Here is a 22,637-nt window from a genome sequence, read left to right as displayed (position 1 = left end):
ATAGGTTTGTCCGGCTTGTGGAGATTGAATTTGGGACATTCCTAATAATTAACTTTTGGGTTGGGATACTGTAAATTGAGTTTTTGTTATGTGACACTTTGTTTGAAAATGTACCTTATTGGCTAGAATTTTGTGCAGTGGGTGTACATTTATAATGAGAATATTGGGTATAAAAGGAGACGTCTCGCCTTAGTAAAATGAGCAGTCTCCTGAGAATTTACACCGTGATGTATTTCTAGGATCACTGTTACTAGCTGCAGCTAATAAACTTGGTCTCTGATGCCATCCAGAAGTATTCCATGTCTCTGTATACTAAGACGGGTGAACTCGAAGATCTTAGGCGTGTCCCTGACGCCGCTGGGTTTAAACCCCGGTTTTTCAAGACCAAGAACCAGACCTGTCAAATACAATCCCTAAATAAGAAAATGTTTTAGTACACTCTATAGACCTAGAATCAATAGTGATAGATTTAATCCTCTTCTTTGACCCTGCCCCACAATTCATTGTGAATGTTTTAGAGCAATTAATCGAGAGCCCGAGCTGTGACATGAAATTAGAAAACGAATTCACAACCCTTTGGAGTGCAAGCGGTGTACGGGCCATTAAAACTGCATCATCTGCATATAAGAAAGGAGGGATTGGACGCTTCGCTACCATCGGTAGATCCCTGCACTACATATATATATGTATTTATATTTATTCAACTTAGACGCTCCCCAGATAAGGACATCCTGGAAAATTGTGATCCCTAATGGGGTAGAATGCAAAGAAGACCCAGTATGTGAAGTAAGTGTTTAAGAATAATTAAAAGGCTGTGTCAGAGGTACCATGTCTAAATTGGAGTATAATCTACTGGTGGTTGATGACCATCTAGGATAGGTGAAGGAAGAAATGGATCAGATGAAACTGGCATCTTTCTAGGAGAAGATACCAAGGTACATCTTTGGACTCAACAATGATCATCTTGTCGCCGAGTGATGGCTGGAGGAATTTCAGGGCTCTTTTTTGTCCTTTTCTGACAAAACCTGCAGCCTTTCACAGAGGTTAGGGGTGGAAATCAGACCACACATAATTTATGCAGGTCAGAAGCAGCTTTCTTCCTCATACAGGATGGCCACTTCATGAAGAGTGCAAGTATTTAAAAAATGTTCCCTTCTAAGATGGGAAAAAGAAGGTGGAAATTAAACAGAAAGGTCTAAGATGCAGAATTAAGTAAAGCTATGAAGATTTCTGAGGTGAAAACCTAAAAATAAAGACATGAAAACCCCTGAAGTGTTCAGATATCCATTCTGCTTGAACTGAAAAAATGAGATGGAGAAGCACTGCCTGCACAAGGCATACTGGAGACGGAAGCTGTCAATTTCTTAAAGGAACAATTCATTTTCTTTTGTGCTCTAGTCTTCCAGCAAATCAGGCTACTTTTTTCATTCATAGAATTTCCTTTGCACCCATGTTAATCTAGGCAGTACATGTGGTTTCATGCTGCAATGCTGTCTTGTGTTACTGATTTGAAAAGAAAGAATCTGGGAAGGAGAACAATTTAAATCTAAAAAGGTTATATCTGCATTTGAGAAATGGGATCTTGCTCTCTTCTACACATACAAAAGTTGACTTTTGGATAGGAAAAGTTCTAGGATCCGCTGGAGGTTTAAAAAAAATATTGTAAATTTATGACCATCACAGAAGATCCTACAATGCAGAACAGGCCATAGTCCATGAAAAGTGTAGGCATTCATGGATGAGCCCACACAGGTCCAAAGATTTGAAGTATTAGGTCTCATTGCAGTGGTTTCTGCAGAGTTTGTGGGCTATGCGAGTCGGAAAGGAGAGGTGTGTGTTGTATTTTGCAGTGACTTATGTGGGATGGAAGGGAGGAGGATGTGTTTGGTCTTTAATGCAGCTTAGAAAGTTGCAGGTTGAGAGAGTACTGCTGGAAAGTACTGCAATGGAATTCTATGTTTGGCTGCAGCTACCTCCTTGAGGAAACTGTGCGCAGTCTAAGTAGTGTGCTTCTTAAAAAGAGCTTCATTTCTGGAAAGTAATTAACAGTTGCCAATACAGTAGTGAGTCGAAACAGACTAGGACAATAGTTCTTAACCTGTGGGTCCACAACGCCAATGCAGGGGGTCTGCAGCTGTTTATAGCATTAAATCAAATTTGTAGATTACTAAAATATATGTACACATTAAAAAACAAAATTGAAAGCTTTTAAGTTTTCTGTGTAGATAAAGAAGTGTGATACTAAAACTTAAATTAGTATAATTATCTTGAATTGAGGGAGCAGTGCAAGAACAGCAAATCTAACATGGACTGTGGGTGACCTCAATTGGAGCAGCAATCCAATGCAATGACAAAAAGAGTATGCCCGAGGAGCAAAAATGACAGCAATATGCTAGAATTTAGCTCTAACTTTCCCTTTGACAGTAAAACAAAATATTTTGCATGTTATGACTGATGTAGAAGACGCAGATTAGGAGGTGCTTCACATGCTAAATACCTCACGCTTGGGCAAAGGTCTTTACTGGGTGTGGTAAACACTCCACTCTATTCCGCACAACTTGGAATTAGGGGTTAAGAGAACTATTATCCCTTATGTGTTTCCGCTACAGAAATATCCTGCCCCCCCGCGCAGCCCACATGCATCCCCAGTGAAAATAATTCTGTACCAATAACAAGGATGTTGTTGAGCTGCTCCACTCCATCGATTTTGGAAAGCAACTGGTTGACAACAGTGTCATGGACACCAGTGCTTCCCGCCATGCTACCTCTCTGCTTGCAAATGGCATCAATTTCGTCAAATATAATGATGTGAAGTCCACTGTTTGCTCCAAGCTGGAATAAAGGAGAAATGCCGAGCTAATTAACAATATAAGTGTAGAACTATTTTTCACAATCATTCAACATTTACCACACAAAAACAGCTGAACAGTCTTATGATGCTCAAAGCAAACCTCAAAGAATAGCACAGGCTTCAATATGGATACAGAACTGCTACCTAACCAGAACTAAAATGAAGGCTGAAAAACGAGGTCCGGCTTTGAAGATCCCTCCGAGGGATTAATGGTGCCCAGTAGCTACTTCTACGTGTTTACACGTCAGGTCACCATTCCCTGTTTTGTGGCTTGATGTTCTTTTGCAAACATATTCAACTAAACATCTTAGAAGTGCCTACTAAGTTGGGTCTCTTCGTGATTAGAACTACCTTCATGTATCGTAGGCAGATTTTTTTGAGTGAGCGTTGCTAAAGCCAGACTAGGAGTGAACCACCAACCACGTCTGGATTTGCACAGATTAATACTGTAGCCTGTAGCACTCACTCCAAATGCAACAAAATGCTAATCATAGGCGCTGGAAATTGGGGTGCTGCAGCGCCCCAAAATAACCATGCTGGAACTCCGAAAGTGAACGAGTATTAAACAAGACTACATTTTGTTTATATCTTGTCACATTTGCTGGACATTCAAAGACAGAGGTCAGATGTCAGTCTAGTCTTCCTGCATATTGCCCCTTTTTTTTTTTACTTGGAGCCTGGTGTTTACTTTTAATCTCTAACGCCAGACTGAGGATTCTGTAAAGTGAACTTTGTGACAATCTTGAGGGGTGTGAAAGGAAAGGCTGCAGGATGTATTTTTCCTCTAACATACAACAAAATGTAAATACCTATAAATGAATTGCACAAATATTTCAAAATATATAAGCAGTTAGGAAAGCATAAATGAAGCACTTTTTTCTAATTCTGAAGCGTGAGAAAAAAAGATATTAATAGGATCAAGACAAATCAGTACACTTTACTTGGTGATGCCCAAATGATAAACGTTCTCTGAAACCCAATTTCCACATATTATCTTTATGCGCTATTTATTTTTATCAGTAAAACTGTGTCTCTGTGCAAATGTTATGGTGATCTCAATGGAAAATATACTGTTTGTAAGAAACAGCGTACTATCACCATGCTACAGTAATTTGTTTGTGACAGTGTGCTCCTAAAGAAAACACCAGCTACATACCGTACCCTTACCCCACTCCTGCAGAATGGGCGCGGCTCTTTTGGGACACTTGTTATCTGTGTGGTGCTTGGATGTTTCACAAGCCGTATGAGTTTAGTGACGTAACACGTATGACAGCAATTATTCCAGCACCACAGATGTCAACAGGTGATGAGCAAAGCCCACACACCCTTCTACACTCTGCGATTCCAATGCTACAAATGTGGCAAATGTTATCAGCACCTCACAGACGGCTGTTGAACCTATCAGATGCTGCACCAACTGTGCTGTAAGAAAACTATCACTGCATTCAACGCATCTGAAAATGGAACAGCAGGCTCAAAGAACAACACACAAAATAAGATCATACTCATGCATAATAAAATATATAGTCTGCAAGCTTCGTTATGGACGTGATCTGTATTACAAGGTGCTATGGTAACGATAGTAACTTTGGTTTAATGCTGGAATATCTTCAGCCCAGTCCAGCCACTACCTCCCTGCTCAATACTACAGCTGTAAGTAGGCAACAGAAGCCCCAGAGAGCTGTTGGCTACCGCCTGCGTCTACACAGCTGCTTCCCTGATGGGCTGGCTGAGCACAATACATTCCTTTACTGAACTTTTCTGGTCCAACCTTATCTTTGAGCAGGCTGTCATCACAAACCTGCTGAGCCAATATACTGTAACTTCCATTTTCACAGGTGCCTAGATCCCAGCAGAGAGCCGGGAGATAAGATGTCTATAGCGAGGTAGGTCGGGCAGGCAGCTGTAAGAGGGCGTGCATGCACTCATCAAAATCCGTCCCCGTCATTTGTCTTTTCTTTCCAATAACCCATTAAAAAAGAAAACATATTTCTGGGTTCTGGATGACGTGGGCCAGGAGCAGAGTGACAGAATCTTTGTCTCAGAAACTAGCTGGCTAAAATTTGCTGCAGAGATACCTCCCCTTTCACCTATAGGAACAGGAACTAAACCGAGGAGACTGCTGGGCTGACACCAGGGTACACATGTGGATAACTGGATGTTTCAGGAAAATGTGGCTGGGCTTATAAATAGCTCAACTGCACAGGAATGATACATGTCGCCAATCCCTTCTACGACTGGCCGCCCATGAGTGTTATGCAGTTCATAACTTCTCACATCCTTACTTCATGAGTGTTTCAGTTCAGCGGTACTGAGCAATCCTGGATATAGACTGTCCGGTACGCGAGTAAGACACTATTCAACTCTGGGCCTTGAAGGTACAGCATCTATAAATGCGGCCAGAGCTACTCGCCACTGGGTCTGGCTGGTGGATAGTACTTGTACAAGTGGTGCAGAGCTATTCACCTCTAGGCTTGGATGGATGAGAGTACAAGTACAGATGTACAGGGCTATTCACAGCCCTGGGCCGAGATGGTAGAAGACAGTACTGATACAGTGGTAAAGAGCGATTCACATGTGGGTCTGGACGGAGACAGTGCTGGTACAGTGCTTTTCATCTCTAGACCTGCATGGTTATAGTACAGTATAGTGTAGTGATATAGAGCTAATCACCCCAGGGCTTGGTAGCCAACTGTATTGGTACAGAGCTCTTCACCTCGGTCTGTACAGCACTCTGCACTGATGACGGGCCTGGATGGTGGACTGTACTGATACATGGTGTAGAGATATTAAACATAAGCCTGGATATTTACGTGTACAACTGGGACAACAGTACAGAGCTACCCACCCCTAAGCCCCTACAGCAGAATACATTCAATCCTAAATATCTAAACCTGGAGTTTGATATAGACTACATTGGCACAAGCATGAGGAGATACTATTCACCTGTGAGCATGGACAGTAGACCATAATAGCACAGGGATAAGGAGCTATTTATCCCATGGCCTGAGTAGAAGACTGCAACGGTGCAGTGATTCAGACACTTATGTGCCTGGCTAGCAGAAAGCACTAGTTTAAGATAAGTACATACTGTTTCCCCACAGTGTGGGATAGTAGACTGCATTAGTTCAGTGGAACAGAGATATTCACCAGAAGCCTAGATAGAGGTCTCTTCTGCTCCAGAACTAGTCACCCTCGAGGTGGGAGTGGAGCCTGCACTGATTCAGGGCTAAGGAGAGACTCTAGGGAATTTCAGAACCTCGCACTTTTACAAAGGTAGGAACACACATTTTTTGTTGTTAACAACTGATTGGGGATCAGTAGATAACCCTTTTTAGGTCTCGCCTAGCAAACGCAGCGCAAAAGCGCTGTCGCCAGCGAGATCTATTGTTGCTGACTTGCCTCGGAAGTGGGACAGCAGATGAGCAGATGGGCACGTGCAGGGCTTTTGGCGGATTGGAGCCTGTGTACGCGCACGTACAGCCACACGTGGTGCACATCTCCTGTCCCCCTTCCGTCCTCCACAGCCTCATGCACTTTCACTTTCCATTTCCCCGTCGGCTCCACGGAGACAGCTTGTTTTACATTAAGCTTCGTATCTGTATTTACCATGCATTAAGCACTCTGTCTTTAGAGGCGAAGATACAACCATCCGGGTAAGGAGGCGGAGGTGGGGCTAGAGTTACGAACCGTTACACCCCACACTCAAGCCTCTTCAACTGAGAGACTCCAGGGATGTGGCAGCCTTCATGGCCTGCTGTCCCATCCCTGCACGGGCGGCGGTTAACTTGTGAGGTGAACATGTCAGTGTACCAAATCTCCCCACTTGACAAAACAATAATTCCATCCAACTCACTCCCCTACTTCCCTAGGTTTACATATTCATGCCGCGCCACATACACATCTTTCGGAGACACATATGGAGTCTTTCTTCCCACGACACCCTGATCACAGACGCGGATGTCAGGGGCTTTCACTGTCATTACTTTACCCACCCCTAACCTGTTTTAACTATAAAGAATTCGGTACGAACCCCCCCCACTTGTGCTCCAACAGAGGGGAGATCAGACCCTTTCCCGTCAGTCTTTTCGCTGAGGGGAGGAGTGACCTTCGCTTCTTTCTATCCAAGGAGTCCTGCTATCCCCCCACCCAAGACCTTCGGAGAGGAAACCTTAAGCCCTTGATTTTCCCAGGGGTCTGTACTCACTTCGGCGGGGCTCCACTGCCGCTCGGAAAAGCTGAGCATGCTGGAAAGCAGGGCCGCAGCCTGCACAGGGTATATGGGTTAAGGAGGAGGAGGCCAATCCCGGAAAGACACGTCAGCCCGTCCCCAAGAACACTCTGCTTATGCCCGCCCCGAGTGCAAAGTCCGCCCCGCCAAGAACCCGCCTACCATCTTCCCAACTCCATAATGGGGGCGGCCCCAAAACGTGGAAACTCCTCCCACGGCTCAACCCAGCTGCCTGTCTATGTCCTCGCATCCAGACAAGTGACATCATACCTACAAGTCATGACTATTGCCTTTGTCAATGGTTGTTAGTTGCATAAGATAAATAAGCAGCAAGTAATAATTGTTGGAACTGCCTCTTGCGCCTCTTCCCTGTCTCACTGATGGCCGGGCTGACATCTCACTTCAGGGGGAGAACTGCGCGCTGCTCTGTGAGAGCTCTTTTATGGTTATTTCAAGAATGTTTGAGGTGCGAAGCAAGACACATTTCAACTCTTTTTGTGTGACCAGTTAAACCTATACTTTAGTTTTGTGTGCCATCATGGAGCTTGAAATAGCATAAATGGGTGATAAGATTCTAATAAGTTCCGTATGGCGCCCCAAACCATGTCTTACTTGGGTCCCTTTGGTCCTTAAGATGACACTGCGTCGCTGTTGCCCCCCCTCCCCCTCCACCCCGCAGTTGCTGGAGCAAGAGGTCTGACCTGTCCATGGAGCACAGACTCAACGAAGCAGAAGGAATAAAGGCCACAGCTCGAAGCCCGTATCTTTAGGACAGAACCATTAACTGGACAATAATGTGACAATAATCTAGTGATTTGGGGGGGGGGCAATTCCTAAATAAACACCGTGTAATTGCAATTACATGTACATAGCGCTTACTATGCCGGACGAGGCGTTGAAGCGCTGTACGGCGATTAGCACACTACTCGGAACCCAAATAAGACCCCCTGCTTTAAAAAGGCCCTCGTGTGCGCACACAACCACAGGAGCACACAGTGTAGTGCACATGCGCCGTGCTGAATCTACGGATCACATTCTTGGCCCTGGTTCCGAGTGTGGAGCAGAGCCCCTGTCCGTGGACCCGCTTCAGAAGTCTGGTCTGGGCGATGATTAACTTGGTGCTCTGAGCAACCCCTGCAGAGATCTGTCTGGTAACCAGCAGCGCCGGAAACTCAATGACATGTGGGATTTTCATTAAATCATTAGTACCAAGAGAACATGACCGTGTGCATTACCTCCTCGTCCGTCTTCCTCGCCACAGTATTCACTAATGAGTCTTCGGCTCCCACAGAAACTCCAAATGCAATTTTACATTCTAGTCTCCCTCTCCCTCCAATATGGCCCCCAGCTACGACAGCCAATCCCATAAAGGGATACAGAAAGCTCCAAAACGACCTGTTTTTTTGTTTCTGCACTACTCCGAGTGCTGTGTTCCTGCTTGTCAGGTAAGTGTGGGGCGGCGGTCCTGCTACAGCGGACTCTTGGGCCCCGTGTTCGTTTGGATGGGGGGACGTGGTATGTGTTGCTATGTTCTTGCCTGCTTATGTCCCCCTGTGCTGCGTGCCTCTCCGGTTTCTGCTTTAGCGGAACCGGCGTGGCGGCGGTCAGGTCGTTTGGTGTCCCGCCTCCTTCCTATGTCAGCGCCTCTCTGTCCTGCTTTAGCGGACTCCTGAGGCGCGTGTTTAGTGCTTGCCGACCGCGCGTCCTGCTTAGCGGACTTATGCGGTCGGCGCTTTGTTGTAGTTTACCGCGCTTCAGTCAGGGAGCGCTGTATGTTTCCTCTGTTTGGCCTGAATTCATGGAGATTCCTCGGCGGTTGTCTGGGGCAGTCTTGGGTGGCGATTCTGGTACATTAAGGGGAGCGGGCTTCCAGCTATTTTTTATTTGTGTGCTGGGGGCGTGTCCTGTGTTTTTTTGATGATTACTTGCACCTGGTGGCCATTATAAAGGCTGTTTCTTGTTGATCCATCTACTTTGCGTTCCTATGCGAAACACTGGGACAACTTTGCTGCTTGGTGCGTTCGGCACGGTTTGTCTCTGTCTGACTTGGATCCTGCCCGCGTTCTTGATTTTTTGCATGAGGGTTTTTTTTTGGATTTGGCCATCTCTACTCTTCGTGCACAGTGGGCTGCCATTCGGGCCTTTCATGCTCTTCCTTTGGTTTCTGTGACGCCGTTGGTGTCCAGGCTTTTGAAGTCTCTGGCTTTTCAGCGTCCCCGTCCTGTTCTGTCTTCTCCTCCTTGGGATCTGCCGCTGGTTCTGCGTGCGCTGCAGTTGGTTCCTTTTGAGCCTTTGGAGTCGGTTGACCTGAAGTTCTTGACTCTTAAGGTTGTCTTTCTTGTGGCTATTGCTTCTGCCAGGAGGATTGGGGAGTTTGGGGCTTTCCTGTGGTCAGCTCCTTTTTTGTGTATTCTGGATGATCGTGTTGTGCTGCGCCCTCACCCCACTTTTGTTCCGAAGGTGAATTCCTTTTTTCATCGTTCTGCTGAGGTGATTCTTCCGGTTCTTTATCCTGATCCTTCCTCTGGGGATGAGTCGTTGCTGCATCTTCTGGATGTTCGGCGCACCTTGTTGATTTACCTGGATCGGACTTCTTCTTTTTGCAAGGTGGACAATTTGTTTGTGAATTTTGGTTTGTCCCGTAGGGGTTTGCGTCCTTCCCTCTCCTCTCTCAGTCGTTGGATTAAGGACGTTATTCTGTTGGCTTACGGTTCTTCTTCCTTGGTTCCTTCTCTTCCTGTTCAAGGGCGTTCCACTCGTTCGGTTGCTGTCTCCTGGGCCGCTTTCAAGGGGGTGTCCATGGAGGATATTTGCCGTGCTGCCACTTGGTCTTCCCCTCATACCTTCATGTCGCACTACCGTCTTCAGATTGGTGGTGGTGCTTCGGTTGCCTTTGCCCCTTCTGTGCTGGGTTCTGGGGTCCCATAGGTTGGAGTTTCTCTGTGTCTCTTTCCTGTTGTTGTATTAAAGCTTTGCTTGCCTGCTGACTTTACTGGTGGACTCTGTTCTTACATGAAGCTGATATGCTTTGGTATCGGCTCATTAGTGAATACTGTGGCGAGGAAGACGGACGAGGAGGTAATGCCCCGGTTACTTACCGGTAATCTTCATTACTCCGAGTCCTTGTCTTCCTCGCCACAGTATAGTTTCTCTTTCCCTCCCGGCCCTCTTCTTGGCTTCATGTCTGCGGCTTGGTTTCTCAGGTCGTTTTGGAGCTTTCTGTATCCCTTTATGGGATTGGCTGTCGTAGCTGGGGGCCATATTGGAGGGAGAGGGAGACTAGAATGTAAAATTGCATTTGGAGTTTCTGTGGGAGCCGAAGGCTCATTAGTGAATACTGTGGCGAGGAAGACAAGGACTTGGAGTAATGAAGATTACCGGTAAGTAACCGGGGCATTCCCAGGCAATAAACCAACCAAGCGCTGCGAAACCAGACGCACTGCTAATGCCAGCTTCCGGTGCTACGGCGCAATGGAAGAGGATGTGGCCACCCCTCTCCTGACTGGCTTCCTCCCTGCCCTCCCCACCCCAAATTAAAGAGGGGCCCTGAGACTCCAGAAAGCCACAGATATTCCTAGTGCTGTTTATCTAATCAGGCAGTGTTTAGGCGCTAAGAAAGAGGTGGGCACCAGTAAAGCGATAGGTGAAACCAGGCAGTGACATTTCAGGCAAAAAACACTAATAATACATCTGGCTTCTTAAAACGACCCCTATAATGTTTGAGCACCCTTTGCGAGTTGGACGTGGGCAACAGGACGCTTTGTTTGGGTCAAAGTGCGCTGACCAGGGCTATAACTTAGAAAATGAACCATTTTATGAAGTGGCGCTTCGATGCGCCTGACGAGGCGCTGAAGCGCTTTCACTTAAGAGGTAACATCCCTCGGGTGTTTTAAGACAAGGTAAAACATACATTTCAACTGATAACTCAAAGTTTAGAGGGAGCACGTTTTAAGCCCACTGAGAGCGACAGAGTTAATTTATATGCATTTATATAGCGCAAACTTTACCCAATGGTGTCAGAGCGCTTTACAATAGAACACGTTGCATTACAGAAGGATTTCAGAGGACATGAATAACATAAAAGATACAAACAGATAAACTCTAACGTCCCATAAGAATGGTAGTAAGTACATATGTCTACTCCAGATACTAGTGGTTAGAGTAACATATATACAAGTTGCAAATTCACTCAAGATTACATTTTAAGAAGCGTTCAGCTGCTCAAGGCGCTACAAGGTTAGCTCAGCGTGTTGAGAGCGTGCTGCAACGAATGTGCGTGGTGTCGGTGGGATCACCGGCCAACATCTCACCACTTAGATAAACAGTAAAAAAAAAGCTCTGGCAGGTAACAATAAATGAAATATACAGCTATATTGGAAGAAGGTGTCACACCTGTGCTTGGATGCAGGTGCCACCCCCCACCCTCACTCTTGGTTTTAATGTCTCCACCCTCTGTGCTTTTAACCTCAGTGTCCACGCCTTTCTCACTTAAGACTTCACTGTGCTCCTTCACTTCCCAATTGATGTTTCTAGTCTGTGTAAGTTAATTAACTCTGCCTAGCCAGCCAGGAGAACCATTATCCATGACAATATTTGTGATGTCACACTCAAAAGTGCTTTCCAGGACCGTGAATTATTTATTCACTAGCTGCAGCCTGTTGTTTCTCTGAAAGATCCAAACGCCAAGAAGCGTATGGATAGCTGCATTGATTTGCTTTATTTTACCCACATTGCCGTTTACAGTGTATAAGTAATGCAGGAAGGGTGGTTCAGGGAGGAACGGTGGAAAAGGAGAGAATGACGGAAAAAGGCTTAATAAGGAAAGCACAAAAAGGATTGTTTATAGAATAAAAACTGCATAAAGCATTTACAATGCAATATGGCATTGCAAATGACAATGCCTTTTATGTATGTGTTAAGAAAACCTGCAAATACAAAGTGCTTGTTTACGTGCACCACTTGCAGGTCTTCAATAACACATAAATAAAAGGCAGGGTCATTTGCAATGTCAATAGCTCAAACTCTCGCAAATGCGAGACCTATTGCATTACAAATTCTTGTTACAACTGGCCTCACCCTCCTCCTTGAAGGTACACTGCAAGGAAAAACTAAACCACTGTCGACCTGGATATTAGACAGGAGTAGGTAACTACTGTTGTGGCCTGGATAACAGGCTGGAATAGTCCAGTGTTACACAGCCATTCTCTTCTGAGAATGGAGGGTAGACTGTATGAACGAATAATATCTGTACTTCTTCTTGGACAGTAGACTGTAATGCTGCAGTGGAACTGAGGCATTCACCACCATGGCGGGGTAGTGTAAATTACTGGTACAGAACTATTCATCTCTCAACCTGGAGGGGAGACAGCATTAGTTAAGGATAAGGAGCGATTTAAGGAAATTCTACAGCCTCACACAATTACAAAGTAGAAACCCCACTTTTTGTGCACAAGAGATGGTTCTATTCTGTTCTGCTTTTCCCTTTTTGGCTCCAGAGAAGCCTAAAAAACGTTTATAGTCTAATCCAGACTTCACCAACGAGTAGCTCATGAGCTACCAATAGCTCCTCTCCAACTGCCCGCAAGTACCTCTCCTATGTGCAGTCCAGCCTATTAAATTATACGTTTTTGCATGGTTGCATTCATATATGTATTCTAAAATGGATGAGCATGTATTCAGGGCACAGCTTATGTGTGTAGAATAATGGTTTGAGTTTTCAAAACATGTTTAAAGTTTTGAGTGATAAATCATGTAGCGCTGAAGAGACTTGTTCAGAATTTTAGCAGCAATGCCTATGGAACCAAGTTAATAATATTGATGATAATGTAGGGACATGCCACATTGACAAGGCATTTAAAAAAAATAATACTGGCACCCATGCCTGATGCATTAAGGTGATCACTGCTGGCAATCGTGCAAAGTTTGGCCACTAATGTAATCTTGTCTGACGTGACACTGTTTCAATTCTAATAATATTAGTAGCTCTTGATGGTTTTCTTTGAACATAAGTAGCTTTTATTACTCCAGAGTTTCGAGACCCTTGGTCTAATCAATGGTTTCTCTTCTTATCAATGTAATAATTGAGGACCTTCTTAGGATCAAACCGGCGAAGCATCTCCTCTTCCTTGGATGGGCATGGTAGAGTGTACAAAGATGGTAAAGTGACGGATCATCCTACGAGAAATGGCGTGAACATTTTCAACAGGAATGAAGCTTTTACCTAGATGACCAGCTTGCCCACAAAGAACAATGTGTATGGCTGCTGGACATCCAAGGCCTGGAGTTCACTCACTCGCTGAGCAGGAATTTTAGCAATGAGGAATATCGTTTTTATAATTAGCAGGCATAAAGAACTGCTGTGCAATGGTTCAAAGGGAGTGCACATCATGTAGATGATAACCAAGTTAAGGTCCCACTGCATACTTACAAAGGGTGTTGCCAGGAACATGTGGACCATGCTCTTAAAGAAATGGATCAGAGCAGGTGATTTGAAAAGACATGGCATATCTGGCAAATGCAAAAATGCCGAGAGGGCCAACAGATTACCTTTAACAGCTGCCACAGCAGGCTTTTCTGAGCTAAGGAGAGCAGACTCCTTCCAGTGTTCTGCATATAAAGTACTGGTTGAAAGACACCTGGATGCCTGAGTGACAGCAACCATTTGGGGAGGAAGATCGAAAGCGATCAACTGTCGCCTTATGGAGGTGTAGGTTGTGCAGGTTGGGTAGGCTGCAAGATGAGGTCCTCCAAAAGGGGTAGCCTAAGTGGATGAAAAATGCTTGTGGCTAAAAGTTCTGGGTACCACACTCTACTCGCCCTGTACGGGGCTACGAGAATGAATTGGGCCTGGTCTTTTTTGATATTTATCAGAACTCTAGGATTGCGAGGTAGGGGCAGGAAGGCATTCAGGAGTCCAGAGCCACAGTCAATGCAAAAGGCGTCCTCAAGGCAGAATCTCTTTGGGAACTTCAACGAGCAAAAGTTTGTACACTGCGTGTTCTCTACAGTGGCGAACAGATTGAGTCCAGTTGTTGGAAGATGCCCTATGGCACCTTTGAGTGCACTGTCATTTGTGATCCACTAAACAACAATGGCTGAGTTTGTGCACACAGACAACTGAATATCCTGCCAGGTGTTGGGCGATCGGGGAAATGCCTTCTCCGTTCAGTCACTACCAGTGAGCCTCCTGGTAGAGGGCGCACAACCCCACACCACCCTGTTTGTTGGAGTACCGCATTACGGTTGTGTTTCCAGTGAGAACCTGTACCCGCTGTCCCTAGGTTCTTGGGAGGAATGCCTTCAATGCCAAGCTAATCGCTCGCAACTCCAGCAAGCTGATGTGGAGGCCAGAGTCTTCTGTTTTCTGCTTCTCCTAGGTGACCACCTCAACCCAGCAACGATGCCTCAGTTACGACAGTCAACTCTTGGTGGGGTAGGAAGAGGGGTCTTGCACAGGTCCAGTAGTGGTTGGGCAGCCACCATTGCAGGTCTCTCCCAGTCCCCTCTGGCACCCAGATGCAATTCAGAAGGTTCTCTTGTATCTGAGCCCACTGAGACTTCAAATCCCACTGCAGGGCTCTCAGGTGACATGCTTCACACGCATGATGCAGGAGGTGAAAACGACAAGAAACCTCGGAGCCGTTCTCACTGAGACCCAGGTCAGGGGTTGAAAGACTGGGATCATAACCAAATGCCCTGGACTTTGAGGCAAACGAAAGACGAAGATGAGCACCATGTTCAGGATGACTCCAAGGAAGGGGAGCCATTGTGAAGGAGTGAGGTGTGTCTTCGGAACATTGATGGAAATGCCCAACAATATCAACAGGTTGGCCGTCGTCTGGAGGTGGTTTATGACTGTTTGTGGAGAATTTAGCTTCAAAAGCCAGTTGTTGAGGTATGGCAAGACTAGTACTCCCAACCTCCACAGATGGGCTGCAACCACCACCATACATTTTTGGAACACCTGAGGTGCACTGGTCAAGGGGAGCATGGAGAATTAAAAGTAAATGAGGTCTACCTGAAACTGCAGGTAACATCTATGGGGTTGCAGAACAGGGATGAGGAAATAGGTGTCCTGAAAATCTAACATCACCATTAAAGTCTTGACATAACTTGGGCAAGGGGCACTTTGAACTGTCCTTACAAAGTAAGAAGTTCAGAGACCTCCATCCTTTTACGGCACCAGGAAATAATGGCAATACTAGCCAGTCCAGATCTTTGTTGCTGGCACCCTCTCTCTCTATGCCTCCCTTGACTAAGAGAGCTTGAACTTCTTCACAGAGTATGGGCAAGTGGGCCTCTTGGAGGTGTTGTGGTGTAGGTGGCACATCTGGGGGGTGTAACAGGAAGGGTGGGGTGTAACAAGAAGGGTAGGGAGTAACCATATTCCACAATTTGGAGCAACCATTGGTTGGGTGTGATGCTCCTCCTGGGCAAGTAAAAGGTGATGCAGACTCCTACCGGGTGACTGTGTACTGCAGGGGGTGACTTGAAGCCGCTTTGCTGCAGTTGCTGATGGGGGGGGGGGGGAGAGGCAGTGGGAGGGAAGGGGAGTTGGCTCTGTGTAAAATGTGTTCCCCTGCCTCTTTCTTGAAAGGACTGAGAAGACCTGCTGTTGCAGGAGCTTGTTCTGGTGCTGTACCTGCTGGTATCCCGTACTAATGCCTCTAAAGGGATAAAGTTGCAGGTGGAACTTCCCACCACGCACACCTAGGCCTAGACACCGGGTAGTAGCCTTGCTCTCTTTCCAGAGCCAGGTCTACTCTAAAGAGCTTAGAGCCATCAAAGGGAATATTCATTAAAGCTTGTTGGAAATCAATGGAAGAGCCAGAGGAGTGAATCCAAGAGCTGCGTAAGTACCACACCGGCACCGGCTGAAATACCCAGTCGGTAGTGCCCGTGGCTAGTGGATGAAAACATGCTTTCAGCATATGTTTCCATGTGTTTGGACTTCCTATCAGGTGGAGTGATCAAAAACGCAATTGGATTAATTTTGCTCATGGATATCTGCACCACCAGGCTTTCAGGATTGGGATGCTGAAGAGAAAATCTGGGTTCCTGGGGGCAGGCCTGTGTCGCCTTGCAACCTGCCTGTTGATTGGGGGGCAAGATCCTGGTTTTGCCCAGATGTTCATCAGCACATCAGAAAGAGCTTCAAAAAAGATGTGAAGAGGTTTTGACCTCTGTTGTGGGTAAAGTGGGGTCTAATAATTCTGCCGCTCTCCTGATCAGTTAGAAAGAAGGTGGATTTTAACGTTCCCATGGCAGGATTAGGGGAGGAAAGGCCAATGCCTGAGAAGTAGCCAGGCCACTGACCTCTAGTAAATTATCAAAAAGGTTCTTATCCTCATAACTGTCATAATATGCATCAACGTAATCAAATTGTTGGGCTGGTACGAGTTCTGAATGGGAGTACAGTTACGTTGTTTGCAACCTCTCGGTAGGAGGCTCAGAGTAATCTCAGACTCTGACAAAAGTATTGTCTCCACTTCTGACAATGGTGACATTAGTGCCAGCATTGAGGCTCAGACTGGTGACATCGGCCCAGGTGGCCAACATTTCTCTGGGGCCGGAGTCAGCAGAGCCAAGATCAAGAAGAGGGCTGGCCTCAGGTCGAGAAACAGTGGCACTGTCAGATACAGATCTGCCAATGGTAATCCGACTGAGGGCCATCTCAAATCCTTAAAACCTGAGGCCGTTCCAGAATGATTTGGAGGGGTACAAAAATCCGATTCATGACTTGTATCAGCTCATGGAGCTGTTGGGGCATTGCCAATGGCCTGTGGAAGTCTGGGTGCATCGTGAGCAAGGTCAGAATCAGTTCTAAATTCAAGAAACAACTCACTGGCCTGCTGGTACCCAGGGTATCACAAGACTCCAAACCATGATGTTGGCGGGTTACAAAGAAGAGCCATGTTCGGACTGGTTGTGTTTTGGGGATTTCTTGAACGTATCTGAACTTTGTGATTTCAATAAAGATTAGTTGTGAGTTTGGCCTCGGAGGCAAGAATGGATCACCCCTCTCAACTGCGACTTCTTCAACTTTCTTCAGAGTTCAGAGACGGCAAGTTTTGCTTCACGGTCGCAGATGGCCTTTTGGTTCATCTTCGTGCAGCAGTCGCATGACGTCAAGTCGTGCTTGGAGCTGAGACACCAGAGACAGAAACCATGAGTGTCGATCATCACCTGGCGATTACAGTCCCTGCTAGGTTTGAACACTGTAGTTTTAGGTGGGGGCATGTATATAGGGCACTGAAAACTTTCTCTGAGGGAAAGGAATTCGGTCAAGCTGACAGGATTTGAAGGAGCTTCCGATCCACTGACGTGAACACATGGAGGTCGTGCAGATATAATGTCCCCAGCATCACATTTGGGATGGAACAGATCTGACAAGGAGCCACACAATGCCATCTACCTGTGAACAAGGGTATTGCTATTGAAAAATCAACAGATCTAGCCTGGCGCCTGGGGGTATTCACGATAAGAGGAATCTGCAGTTAGACAACTGTCGGAAGTAACACTGTAAGTAAATACTAGAGGGCCTTGTAATAGTACAGGAGTAAGTATCCCAGACTGGAACAGTTCCATGGCACAGAGCTATTCTCTTCTGAGCCTGGATGGCAGACTGCATTGGTGCAGGGGAACAGTTTCTCTCACTGCTTGGCCTGGAGAGGTCTGGGGCTGGATAGTAAAAATAGCAGAAAACATTGGGACAGGGGTACAGACTCCTTTAACTCTGTGCTTAGATAAACTGCACAGTGGTGTGCTGGTTCAGTGCCTTTCACCTCTTGACTGATGGTAGAACATAGTGGTTATAAGGTTCAAAGTGATGAGTGTCTAGGCCTGTTTGAAAAGTGTTTCATCAGTATACAGCCATAGCACTAAATATCTATGTTGAACGGTGCTGGAGGTGGTTGTACTCCAGTACATTCGTACAAATAACTGGCTCAGCCCATTTATCACTAGAGCTGGGTGGTAGAGTATACAGGTACAACATTTAATGTCTTGGCTGGACAAAGTAGCACACAGCTGTAAAACACTTCACCACTAGGGCTAGATGGTACAGTAAACGAGTAGGGAGACAGAGGCTTCATTTCTAGTTGGATGGTAGGGTATACTACTGAAAAGACAAACCCTTTCATTTCTAGCGCGGAGTGATAGAATAAACCGATAAAGGGATAGAGACTTCATTTCAAGTTAGATAATAGAGTATACTAGTATAAAGACAGACCATTTCATCTCTACCTGACTTCATTTCAAGCTGGGTTCAGAGTATACAAGTATAGAGACACAGGTGCTTTCACCTATAGCGCTGGTAATAGAATAAACTGGTAGAGAGCTACAGACTTCATTTCACGTTTGGTAGTAGAGTATACTAGTACAAAAACAGAGCTTTTTGACTATAGCACCAAATGATAGACTTACACAAATGAAGAAACAAAAAGGGGGGGGCGTGGCTTAGCGGCGAAAAACTATGGCCACTTGCTAGGGTATCTCCGGAGCACTCCTTCCCTATCTCATAAATCCGTCACACAAATCCGACTTACCGGTGCAGATTTGTGAACCGGAGAAGAAGCGGAGCCCGATGCAACAACCCTGACCTCAGACGACTGTCGTGGGCCAGAGATACACAGCCCGTCACCTGGGGCCTGCAGCGTGAAGAAAGCCGGGGTCTTGCGTGGTGGTGCTGGCCGCCGCGGACGTCGGGGACGCCGGCGTGCCCCCCTGCTTCATTCCCGGGGCGGCGGACTGTCCATGCGAGGCTCGCCAATGCCTCGCAGCACCCCTGTGTGGTGACGCTGCGGCCCCGCATTCTGCCCACGGTGCTGAGAGCGGGACCCGACGCGACGGAGAGGGATCCCGGTGTTACACCCGGAATCCTCGTGAGGCTGCCAGTGGGAGCGGGGCCCTGACATTTACCTCTGGAGCTGACCCGCCTGGACTGTGGTGAGGGTGCACTGCTCGGCGCCCCCTGGCTGTTGTGAAAGGCACCCAGTAAGGCGGAACAAGTGGGGCACCTGGATGGAAAAGGTTGTCTGCCCTGGATAAAGTAGACTACTCCTAAGGCAGACTGCACTCGTATGGGCAGACCAGGTGCGCATCATCCTTCGCGATTTGACGGTGTCGGCCGCTGGTAACTCCCTGTGCCGTCCCCCCCCCCCTCTTCCCTCTTTTCGGCTCCACCACCTTAATCGCTACAGCTGGAACACACCAAGAGGGACAATTTCGACTTCTGGGCCCCTGGGTGTTGGTGTGCATTCATCTGATCCTTACGGCGACGGGACAGCTGGGAGGGAATAGGGAGGCCCCACACAACACACGAGGAGTGTGTGAATCGTTGCAAGACCCCGTCACATGGTGACTCACTTGCGTGCTACGCCCTAAGCGACCTACCTCAGAAGATTCTTTGAATAATTATCCTGTGCTGGTGCTCTGGGGCGGAGGGGCTGACTCGGTGTCCTCGTCGGTCGGGCCAAAGGCCTCACCATGTCCAATGCAAAAGGCGCGAAAATGTCCCAACAGAGCAGACTTGACCGCTACACCTGTCCGAAGGCTGACCTATCCGAGCGGAAGGGAACAGGCGACAAGCAACAAAGTGGCGCAGAACATGATCGTTTTGAACCCACCATGAAAGACTTAATGGCGGCAATTACAGGGGTTCGTACGTCCATTGATGCCCTGTCCTCTGAAGTGACATTAATCAGGGCAGACCTCACCAAATATAGGGAAAAGGTAAAGCAACTTGAGCCTACCACTGCAAGTCTGGTAGAAGACACCTCGCAAGTACAGACTGACGTCAGAGACCTCCAAGCGTTCCGTAAATTCACAGAGGATAAGCTTGATGATTATGAGGGGCGATTAAGATGCAACAACATACCGGAGAAATCTGAGGGTCCCGCAGTAGACCTGTTCATTGAAGACGTGATCATGACGAAACTACAACCGAAGGGACTGTCCAAGCTGTTTGTGATCGAAAGGGCACACAGGGTACCCGGGGGTCGCCCCAAGTCGGGAGCTCCGCCCCGCCCGATACTGGCCCGGTTACAGAATTACAGAGATAGGGACACGATTCTCCAAGCCGCCAGGGACGCTCCTCCAATCCAACTGGATAACTCAGACGTCACCTTCTTTCCTGACTTCACTGGCGCAGTGCAGATGCGTCGACGCTCATTCCTGGATGTCAAGCGAAAGTTACGGGACAGGGGTCTGAAATACGCTATGCTCTTCCCCGCGCGTCTACGTGTCGAGGCCGATGGGAAAACTTACTTCTTCGACCTTCCAGAGGTAGCATCTGATTGGCTGGACAGCTGGAGAGACTCGACGGAAAGAGGCCCCAGCGGCCATTGAAACAGACAGTGTGCCTGCACTTGGTGTCCTCGGACGGTTCCGAGCCATCCTCTCTCTTCGTAAGTTGGGCTCTGCTCACGGCATCTTGACATTCGCAGGTGCCGAACTGTACACTTTAATATTGCTTAACTTAGTGTTCTTTATACAATGCACCGTAAATTTGTTAAGGTGGGGAGGGGGGCTAGCGGGGCACTAAAGCCTCCCCCCATGTTCTTCTTTTAGACTTATTGTTGGGCGACAGGCACTCTGCATTTTTAAGATGGGCAGTTTTGAGCCCAGAGTGCAGGGAAGCAGGGTGGGGGGGTTGTTGGGTGAGATTGATTTTTCTTGTTTCTTATTTTTTGCATTTTCTTGATGGTATAGTCCCTATCTGTGAAGCACATTGTCGCACTCTATTTGCATGCCAATGGGTACGCAGCGGAACAAAGAAGTTAAAATCTTAAATTGGAATATTAACGGTTTGGGGGACAAAATTAAGAGAAGTGTGGTGTTGCAATATATTAAAAGACGGTCACCGGACATTGTCCTGCTTCAGGAAACTCACCTAATCGGGAATATGTGCAAAGCGATGCACAGGTGGGGATACTCAATGGTGGCACACACGGGCTTTACATCTAATTCAAGAGGGGTGGGCATTATGCAAAATAAAGCATTCCCTTTATCTGTTGCGTCCACCTACGTAGATGACCGTGGGAGGTATGTCGGGATCACGGGCACGTGGGAGGGCCGAACCATAACTTTCCTGTCTGTGTATGCGCCCCCTGGGCTACAATCTGTAACATTCCCTGACCTCAGTGCTCTGCTGCTAACGCTGCCTGATGGGCGCCTCGTACTCGGCGGCGACTTTAACTCAGTCTTATCAGGCATGCTGGATAGGCACCCCCCCCCGTGCACTGCCCCAGGCCGCCCACTCTTTGTCTAGTTTTCTGGAGGCAATGGGATTAGTGGACGGATGGAGAACTTATAACCCGGGCAAGGTTCAACACACCTTTCACTCTGGGGCACACAACAGTCTCTCCCGACTTGATTATATAATTGTCCCTGCTTCCCAAGTCGCAGACGTCCATGAGATCCGGCATCTTGCCAGAGGTATATCTGACCACTCCCCCCTATGGGTCCACATAGTTCTAGATCATACACAAGTAGGACGCATTGCCCCTATAAATCCTTGGCATCTCAAAAAACCCAAAATATGTAAAGAATTGATTAAGTCTATTGACGACTATTTTATGGAAAATGAACATACTGTTAAGTCCCCTCAAATGCTTTGGGAAGCCTTTAAAACGGTGGTTCGGGGTCAGGCCTTGTCCCTCATAGCAGGAGCAAAAAAGGAAAGGTTGAAGGACATCTCAGACGTTGAACAGGAGATCTATCGGCTTGAGCAAGAGCTAACTCTGATGCCACGCCTGAAATGCTCCATGCACTCCGTCTGCGCCAAGACGAATACCAGGCTCTGGTCACCGACCGTGTCAAATTAATGGGGCAAGAAAGACTGGGCCGGATCTACGACTGGGGAGACAAAGCTGGGAAACGGATTGCCTGGCTTGACAAAAAGGAGCATGCTAGCAGGCTCGTCCCAGAGCTTAGGGACGCTGATGAGAACCCCATAACGGACCCTCAAGATATAGCCAACCAGTTTGCAGCCCATTTTCACACAGTATACAGCTCGGTGGCACCATATACAGACGCAGACTCATTGGACCTCATAAAAGATATCTCCCTCCCTACCCTCCCAGACGCTGACCGAACATTTCTAGATAGTGCCCTCTCCACTGAAGAAATTGCATTAGCGATACGAGCGCTCCACCCGGGTAAGGCCCTTGGCCCAAACGGTATTCCAATTGAGCTGTACAAGCTCCGTCCTGACAAACTAGGCCTGTATTTGAAATCCATGTATAATGAAAGTTTGGTAAAGGGATTACTGCCCCTAGACCAGAGAATTGCGACCATTGTCATAATATACAAAGACGGAAAACCCAAAACGGACTGTGCCCCCTACCGCCCCATTTCATTGCTGAACGCTGAACCCAAGATTCTAGCTAAAGTACTAGCCAATAGAGTAGTTAAGGTGATAGGAGATTTGGTACATCCTGATCAATCAGGGTTCATGCCAAGGAGGAACACTGCTTTAAACCTGCGCAGAGTGCATGGGGTGCTGGGTAGGACACCGACCATACGTGAAGATGCAGTCGTAGTGTCCCTGGATGC

The 22,637-nt window shown here is 47.1% G+C and overlaps 1 protein-coding gene across 6 annotated transcripts in view; it reads right to left on the bottom strand.

Annotated features, from left to right (window-relative positions):
• Nucleotides 1-22,637, bottom strand: part of LOC146869905 (vesicle-fusing ATPase-like) — a 1,998,451-nt gene that overhangs the window by 617,654 nt on the left and 1,358,160 nt on the right. For all 6 annotated transcript variants that reach the window (XM_085624087.1, XM_085624086.1, XM_085624090.1 and 3 more), the window contains one exon: nt 2,667-2,832. In XM_085624087.1, coding sequence (XP_085480213.1) covers nt 2,667-2,832 — 166 coding nt within the window. The remainder of the gene's footprint in view (nt 1-2,666; nt 2,833-22,637) is intronic.

This window comes from Triturus cristatus, chromosome 1_1, assembly GCF_964204655.1.
Source record: "Triturus cristatus chromosome 1_1, aTriCri1.1, whole genome shotgun sequence".
Classification (NCBI taxonomy): Eukaryota; Metazoa; Chordata; class Amphibia; order Caudata; family Salamandridae; genus Triturus; species Triturus cristatus.
The sequence above is the reverse complement of the archived record's forward strand: the minus strand, read 5'-3'. Positions and strand labels throughout refer to the sequence as shown.